The sequence below is a fragment of the Neofelis nebulosa genome, chromosome Y (genome assembly GCF_028018385.1).
Source record: "Neofelis nebulosa isolate mNeoNeb1 chromosome Y, mNeoNeb1.pri, whole genome shotgun sequence".
Classification (NCBI taxonomy): domain Eukaryota; kingdom Metazoa; phylum Chordata; class Mammalia; order Carnivora; family Felidae; genus Neofelis; species Neofelis nebulosa.
Window position 1 is genome coordinate 5,652,050 of NC_080801.1, and position 8,813 is coordinate 5,660,862.

Consider the following 8,813-nt stretch of genomic DNA (forward strand, 5'->3'; position numbering starts at 1 on the left):
AACCGCCACACAGGGAGGAATTCCCAGGGTTGATTACCCTCTGGTTTTCAGACGTCTCCCAATGCAGACTGTCTTGGGGACAAGGTCAGGATCTCAGGACCAGCCATACATATTTGAGGGATTGTGAGCAGGTTGTAAGATTGGTGTCCAGGGGAAGGAACCGAGGGACCAGAGGGAGAGTGGGTGGGTAAGACCGATGAAGTTCTGCTTCAGGCACAGTTGACAGGGACAACGTACACGCTGCAGAGAAAACAGCCCACTACAGTCTCACGCAACTCCAAAATCACAGCCAACTTTTCTGGTTCCACTTCCTGAAGCTGAGCCTCCCAAACACCGCTTCACTTATTCACACACACACACACACACACACACACGACTCCTGAAGGAGTCCTAGTACTGATGCCCTTGTGTGAACTTCGCTGTTTCTGAAAAGACCTCTGGTTACGAATGGGTGTCCCAGATTGCAAGCCAACAGAGGGGAGGGTCGCGGGGAGGTGGAGCTCTTACAGGGCACGAACACGCCATCCTCTCTCGTGTGCCCTCTGCCCTCTCATCATCAGCCGTGATGAGTCGGGTGATGTTCTTCCTCTGTGTCCACAGGCTTAAGCCCTGTGTCCAACACGCCATGTGAGACTTGTGAAAAGACTCCCAAGTGCAAACACCAGCAGGCGCTCAGGGAGGTCGCGTCGTCCCAGGCAGCCTGTGTTCCTTTGCCTGAGTGCCAGGACAAAGGCTGCCTCAGCCACATAGGGAACGATGGACTTGTGAGGCCTTAGCATTCTGTGCAGAGGTGCCGGGCAGGCCTGGAGCTTAGAAAGGACTGGGACGAGCCTCACCTGCGACGACGTGAGTGCGGGGGTACTCCTTACAGAGCAGATGGCTGCTTGCCAGAGATGTCTGTGCTAGGGATGGGGCAAAAGCTCCACCGTGCTAGCAGTGCAGTAGACAGAGTTCAGCCTTGTCCATCGCAGGCTCTTCTGTATCCCCAAGTAACACGGCCCCCAGCACAGCGTGCCTGAGACTGACATCCCGACACTAATATTCCTGTCTCCCAAGCTGCCCAAGCCCCCCAGGATCCCCACTGCACAGCTCTGCAGTACAAGAGCCTTCTCTGCAGTGGCTCTATTCCAGAGAAGGCGAGGGCAGTCCCAATGCATGGAGGCCTCTTGTCCCTCTCAGTATGCAGACAACATGGTCAGCAGCATGTCACCAGGCTGTGGAGTTGAGGATCTGTGCAACCAAGCCTTACCTCTTCCAGGGCAGAAGCTGTTGCACTCTCTAGAAGGGAAGGCAGGTCTTTCTCTCGCTGCTGTCTGCACACTGGCTGGAGAAGCACGTCTTCTCAGCTGCTTGATGTGTAAATGTCAGGGTACTCAGGAAAAGCTCCCTGTGCTGACCCGAGTCTTTGGGTGTGAACATCCAAAGAAAGTATGGCCCATGATTCTGCAGTGGGAATACGGCCTCAGTGGTCATGAGGCTGGGCCCCTTGGGGCATCTTTCTGCACAAGCAGGCCGTTACTTGATAGGTCTTGCCGAGCAGGAACACTTTACGGGACAGGTGAACACAGGGTCCCCCACACGTTAATATCTCCAGCGAATACCTCCTTAGGGGCCAGGGTGACGTTTCCGCCCGGCCTGTCCCAAAGACAAGGTACGGACAAGGTGTGGGTGTGGTTGCACTCACGGCCCCCAGAGCCAAAACCTCAAGTGTGGACACATGAGGTCCGTGGTCAGAGGCCTTGGTGCTCTGTGTCCGAGGGATTACAGCCCTCATGCTGCACACACGGCAGCCCCGGATTTCCTCCCTTATGCGCAGCAATTCCTGGGGAGCCCTAGGGTCCAGGAGCTGCTAAACCGCGTGCACAACTGTATCTGCTGCCCAGCGGCCTCTTCCACCCCAACATCAGCGTGTGTGGGCTCCAGAGTGCTGTCCCTTGAGAGAGGACACCCTCAGCAATTCAGGAGCCTTCTGACTTCCATGTTCCTGAACCACACGTGTCTCTCATTGGTCTGTTGGGATCGTCATGTTGTCCTCTGTGCACAGGAAATGTCTTGCTTTGCCTGTGCTCCTCTGTCTCCCTGAGTGAGCCCTGGCGTGTTTGTGTCTTTTCCTGGCTTTGCCTGTGCCGACACCTCTCTGGTGATGCCTCCTTGCCTGGCCTAAGTGGGCACAGCTGTACCCGTGTAACCGCCTTCGTCTCTGCACACCTGTGTCTTGTGTCAGCTGTGGCTCTGGTGGCCTGTCTTGACTTTGATGTATGCTTCTGCGCTTGAGTGTGTTTCCCTCTGAATTCAAACCCTTTCTTCCACTGACAGATCCAATTGCTGTCCTGCTGTCAGGTGGAGGGGCTTCTGCGCATTCTGTTATGTGTTCCAGGAGCCAGAAATCCTTCCGTGCCTGGAGGACCTTCGTCAGAGGATTGGCCATGCACTCACTGCCAGCCAGTTCATGTCCCCAAATGCAGCTGCCTTGCTGTGAGCATGCAGTCACACCTCTATTTTCTGTCCCTCTGTTTTCAAACCCTTTGCACCTGAGGGGCTCAAACGTCACTGGCCTGCACCTTGCACATGCAGGCGTAAATTGTGTAAAGCGGTCCAGCAACGTTTTCCCACTTACTCTTTTGCCATGTGGCATGTTCCTGGCTGGAAGAGACTTTCCCCTGCCAGTGTGTGTCTCGCTTCCGTGTGCCTCCTGTGTGTTCTGGTCCCTAATTTGTCCATTACGTCCTACCTGGGAGTCTGATTCATGTTTGCGGGAACGAGGCTGACCCCTGTGACTGCTGGGTTCTGAGCTCAGCTTAGTCCCCCAGGACTAGTGCGTGAGTGAGGGACACAATGGGCAGTGACGGATGTGCCCGTATCCTTCACGTGCAAGCGCTCCGTCCAGCCACCTTCACCGGGACATTTCTCAGCGACCCCTCTTTGTTTGTGGTGAGAGCCCTTGCCTCTGAGAAATCTGACGAGGCGGTGAAGCATTGCTTACGGCTGCCCTGTGCAAGTTAGATCTCCAGAACTCATGCACACGGCAGGACTGCATCTTCACACCCGAGGCCCGACACCTCCTCATCGCACCCTCCCCTGATTAACACCACTCTGCTCTCTGGTGGACTGCATGCCTTTAACTCCTTTAGTCTCCTCAGGAATCCATCAGGCAGGGCTCACCACCACTGTGCTTCTGTCAGGGGCTGGCCTCTTTCAGTGAGCCCCGTGCTTTCTGCACCGATGCTCAATGCACCCGCCCAAGGGTGAGCCACACTAAGCCCGGCGGCGAGCCCTTTGGCCCTACGTTTCCCACCTATGTGCTTGGTGGCAGAGGTGCACAAGGAGCCCGCCTGCATGCGTGTCCCAGGTCCTCCACAGGGTACAAAGTACCGCCTCAGGAGGCTGATCCGCATCACACGGGCATAGCTCTGCTTGCACGTGTTAGCCTTTCGTATCATACAGGCAGCGCAGACTTAGAAATCCCGCCACCTGCTTACAACTATCCAGCCCTCGTGCTTCTGCAGACGCTCTGTGTCTGTACAGACATTTGAGTCACGGTCTCATGACCTTCCAATACAGCTTGATGGTCTGTCCTTAGCCTACAGCCTGGGATGCGGTTCTCACTCATTGTCCTCCCCTCGGGTGCCAGTTTCCTCCATCACTGTGGTGGAAGGTAAGCTTTATAACCATCCATTGGCTTGACAGTACTGGGCGGATCACCTGTCTGCGTCCGGGGATCCGAAGGAGACCTTGGCTCTTTTGCTCACGGTGCACCCTTTCTCCGTGATGAGTCGCTTTGGATGAGAAGCTTGCCAGAGGCGAGGGTTCTCAGAGTTGAGCACATTTCCTGGGCATCTGTGAGAACCTCGTTGGTTCCACTCAGACAGCATTGACATTCATGCATGTGCAGCCTCTGCCTTTGCTTGAGTTTGCTGAGCTTTGGGACGTGATTTCTTCCCGCACGTGCTGTGCCTAAATCTCTGCTGTGTCTTTCCGGCAGTCCCGTTTCCTGTCTCCTGCTGGTAACTACAGGGCTTCCAGCAGCCCTGTGGGGATCGGGTCCTGGTGTTCTTCCCTGCGGTGCCCTCTTCCTCACCCCGAATGACCTCAGTCATTCCTCAGTCTAGGAAGCTAGAACTAGCTTCCTTCTAGTTCAGGGTTCGTTTCAGACTGCCCTTAAGGTCCAGGTCGGAGTGGTGCCTTTTGTGCTGAGGGCTGACCACTGTACAGCATTCGTCTCTGTGCAAATTGCACAGGTGAATTTCACCAGGTGAAACTGCACACTGCAGTTGCCCTGTCTTCAGAGTCAGCCCACCTGTCTCTGCCTCGGCTGCCCCTGCTCTCCTTCCTCCTACCCTCTCCTTGCCTCCCCCTCCCTTGTCTTCTTCCTGTCCCTCCCTCCCACTTTCCTTCCAGCTCTCTTTGTCTTCGTCTCCCTCCTCTCCATCACTACTGCCTCCCCCTGTCTCCGCCGGTCTTCCTTGTAATAGGTGCCCCTCTGTCTCTTCTTGTCTTGCTCCTCCTCCCTGTCAGTCCCGCCAATCTCCCTGGGACTCTCCCTCTCCAGGCCGGTCTTCCCCTCCACTCGTCCTTCCTTCATCTGCTTGCACGTGTCTCTCTCTCTCCCTCTATAGCTCCCTCTCTCTGTGTGTCTCTTTCTCGCTGTCTCTCTCAGTGGACCTTCTGTGTCTGGGTGCATGCTTCTTCAGAATTCTCGTTGGCGCCTGGGAAATGTGAAGGGAACTCGTCTGCTATCGTGTGTACTAGTGAAAGCAGGCACGGGGCTTTCTCAGAGACAGACACAGACAAGTTTGCAATACTCGGTGAAGGGCCCCCTAAGTGCCCTGCTTGGTTGGAGTCGTCCTTCTTTTAGTGGAAGGTTAGATTTCCGGACCGGAGCAAACTGCTAAATCCTACTACCCCACCTCCCTGGCCCTCTGCACGGAGATCAGTAGGGCACCAGTGGCAGATGGGGCTCTGGGGGTTGTTCTTTGCTCTGATTTGCAGTGCAGTGAGGTCTACTGAGCTGCTTTCTGGCAGGGACACGGCACTGGGGTGGATCTAGGGTGGGTGTCACCGGTTCTGGGTGGGCACCCACCTTACCGCTGCCCTCAGCCTGACGGCCAGGGAGGAGAAACCGTGCGGACGGCCATGTGGCCCCAGTAGGCGCGACACCTAAGGACTTCTCCAGGCCTTGCCCCAGCTTCATGAAGAAGGGGCAAGGGACGGAGCATGCAGTGGCTCACGGCGTGGACGTTCCTGTGCTGAATGCTCTGGTGCCCGTACTGAGGCCTCTGGGGAAAGGGTGTACAAGCGACCACAGATTGTGTGATACCGGGGACCTCGCAAGTCAGGCCTGGAAGGTGACAGCGCTGAAGAGGACATGCGGCAAAACGGGGCTCACGCTGGTGGCTGGGCACTTGCTCCAGAGCCCGGACCGGCCGCTGGCGCGCGCTTGCTGGCCACCAGCACCCTGTCTTGCTGTCTTGCAACTCATTGTTCCGCGAAGCTGGCCAGCGGGCCTGACCTGCCCTGGAACCACTTCGCCCCAGGCCGCATGCGCCCACTCTTCACTGCCTCTGTCTCGGCCCCTCCTCCACAGCAGCCACAGCCAATGCGGAGTCCTCAAATCCCAGAGCCTGTGCGCCTGCGCCCAACTTGGGCGGGCTGAGGCGGGAGGCAGCAGGGAGCTAAAGGTCTTGCGGCCAAGGCTCCCCCCACCGGCTGCCATTTCCCTGTCCTTGTCCTGAGGCTGCCCTAGCTACACTGGGGCCGGGGCGGAGAGTCATGGCCAGCGTGTCGCGGTCCGGAAAAAGCAGCGATTCCCGTCGACCCTGGACCCTGATCGTCCCGGATGAGAAAGGTCGAGAGTCCCGGACCCGCGGGAGTGCAGGGGCGCTGGAGGGCGTGGGTTGGCCGCAGTCCCCAGGTTCAGGGGCGGCAAGCGCCCATCGTGTGCAGGAAGCCCAGGCCGGGTGTGAGATACAGGTGGCAAGCCCAGCGGAGGAATTGGTGCTGATATTGGATGACGGAATGGTGGCGGCTGAGGTGGTGATCGGGGAGGAGGAAGAGGACGGCGGGGGGGCGACCGAGGAAGAGGTGGCTGGAGAGGAGAATTCTGAGGAAGCCAAGCCAGAAGCAGAGGACATGCACGAGGAGGAGGAGGTGGAAGTTGAGAGACAGCAGCAGGAGGAGATTCAGGAGCAAGAGGAGAAGCGCGAGGCAGATGCAGAGGCGGAGGAGGGGCCCCCGCTCTCACAGGAGCTGCAGCAGCGAGAGGCAGCGCTGCGTCCTGCCTCAGCCCAGGACCCACTGGCAGTGCTGGAGCGTCTTCAGCTGGAGATCAGCGCTGGGAATGCCCAGGATTCCAGGGCCTTACGGCGGCTGAAGCGCAGGATTCTTCGGAGGCGGATTTCTCACCTGGATCACAGAAGGGCCGTCATCAAGCACATCCCTGGCTTCTGGGCCCAGGCGGTATCCTTCCTTGTGCTGGTGGGTGATGGCGGGGGCTGTTGTGCAGGAGGGCTGGGCACTGAGAGCAGGGTGCCTCAGGGCGATGGCCCCGAGGGAGGAGAGCTGGGGAATGGTCCCTGGCCCTGGGTTGGTGTGGTCTGGGATCCAGTGTAAGGCCTTGCACAGGGGCGGTTGTTGGGCACGGGGGGACCCGGGGACTTGGAGCTGCTTCCTCTTGGTCTCCGCCAACATTGGCCTGCAGGCTGCTCTCAAACATTATTTGCGGACGCGAGTCATGTGTCCCCATGCTACCAGAGCTAGGGTAGCACAAAGCAGCCTTCACTCAGAGCAGATAAAGCAAGGAAATATTTCGCTGCAAAATGGGAGAGTTACACAGGCCGCACACCCACCTTCACATTCACAGGCTGTGCACGGTTTCTTAGCAGTTCCGTCAAAGGAGAGCTTTTCAGACACACACTCATGGCCTTTAGTGGAAGCACGCCACGCCCCTTTGCCAGACAGTAGGACGACTCAGACCCACTCCGAACGGGGTACAAGCTGCCTGCACAGACCCTGACATACACACACACACACACACACACACACACACACACACACACACACACACAGGATTCTCTCCTGGTATGTCCACCGCTGCTTCCCTCTCTGTCCTCAGGCTCCGGCTGGGTCCCACCCATGTCTTTCTCTCCGGACTGGCTGTGTCACTGTGTCTATTTCTTTTCCCTCCTCGGCCCTCCTCGTCCGTGCTTCTTGATCTCTTTCTCCCTCCCACACCCTCCGCTTGCATCGTAAGTGGGCAGTCGGGTTCCTGTAAGCCATGTTCTTCCATCTGCACTCAGAAGGCTGGTGACAACCTAGGTCTTCACGGGAATATGCCAAGAAACCCAGCCGTGAGGAGGGGTCAGTGCACAGGCCGACATCCCAAGCTATGATGGGCTGCTGGCAGCCCACACAGGTCAGATATAGGAAGGAACTGTGAGGAGTGCAGGCAGTGGAGTCTCTCCCTGCTGTGTGCAGACAGCGTGGGAGGTACAGGAAGCCAACGGACTGCCCAGTGTCGATGGGGTCTGATGCATTTGCAGAGGCTGAGGAGTGTGGGGACTAGTGTTTCCTGGTGTTTCTGCAAATGCCATGATCCCGTCCTTTGCTCTTAGCCTGGGAGGTTTGGAGGGGGTGTGTGTCTGTTTCCACAGCATCTGAAGGCACAGCTCCTTGACACAGCACAGATTCTGAATCACCCCCAGTTGTCGGCCATGATGGGTGCCCAGGACAAAGACGTGCTCAGCTACGTGGTCGACTTGGAGGTCAGACCGGGGAGGCTGTGGCTGGGGGCCGTCCCGTCGGGTGTGGGATTTGGGCGGGAGAGGGTGAGGCAAAGGTGCTCACCCTCACAGCCAGGCAAGTAGCTCGGGAGCCCGAGGGAGGACACTTGCCCCCTCCTGTCCCATTGCTCACGGCAGGTGGAAGAAGTGGGCCATCCCAAGTACCGCTGCAGAGTGATGTTTTTCTTTGGGGCCAACCCGTACTTCCGGAACCCAGTGATCATTAAGGAGTATCAGCTTAGCTTTGCTGGTAGGGTGTGGGTCCCATGATGGTGCGGGGCAGGGGGTGAGGAGCATGAATCAGGGGCATGCGGGAGGGCGACGGGGAGGGGGAGGTGGGTGGGGAGGAGGCCATCAGGTTGCTCCTCAAATCCTCTCTTCCTGCAGGCTACAGGGCATCGCATTCCACTCCAGTCCAGTGGTTCTGGGATTATGAACGTGGAGCTCCCAGTCGCAGGCATGACCCCACCAGCCTTAACTTGTTCAACTGGCTGTGTGAGCACAGCTGCCCAGGGGCGAACAGGATTGCCGAGGTGGGGCCCCTGAGGCCTTCGTCAGCAGTGGGAATGTGGGTGGCCCCCGGCCAGAGAGGAGAATGGGCTATGCCCAATGTGGTGCCGGCCTGTGTCCCCTTCCAGATCATCATCGAGGACCTGTGGCCCAATCCCCTGCAGTACTACCTGAGGGAGGAAGGGACCAGAAGACAGTGATCTGACGTGCGCACGTGTCGGTGAGAACCCCAGTATGCGGTGTGTTGACCTGTGTGTTGTATGGGCAAGGGAACGTGGGCCAGACATTGGCTTGGAAATGGAAGGTCCGCCGAGACAGGGACACAGGTAGCATGGGGAGAGGGTGGGAGGATGACAGGGGACCTGCACAGACTCAGCTGCAAACACACAGAGGGTCGAAGCCTGCAAACCAAATGCAGTTGTGCTGTGGGCTGGGGCTTTGGAGAGCAACTCAGGACGAGCAATGCTTCTCCACCACAAATGCTCCCCGTGGATGTCCGCCCTCTCCCGGACTTCCCCCTGCTCC

At 57.9% G+C, this 8,813-nt stretch overlaps 1 protein-coding gene across 1 annotated transcript; it reads left to right on the plus strand.

The window, feature by feature from the left end:
- The first annotated feature begins 5,769 nt into the window (after positions 1-5,769).
- LOC131503439 (testis-specific Y-encoded protein 1-like) lies at positions 5,770-8,502 on the plus strand. Its single transcript, XM_058714911.1, has 5 exons — positions 5,770-6,456; positions 7,683-7,760; positions 7,917-8,028; positions 8,166-8,311; positions 8,417-8,502. Exons 1-5 carry the CDS (start codon positions 5,770-5,772, stop codon positions 8,486-8,488), a joined length of 1,095 nt encoding a protein of 364 aa, XP_058570894.1. The 3' UTR covers positions 8,489-8,502.
- Positions 8,503-8,813: the final 311 nt, after the last annotated feature.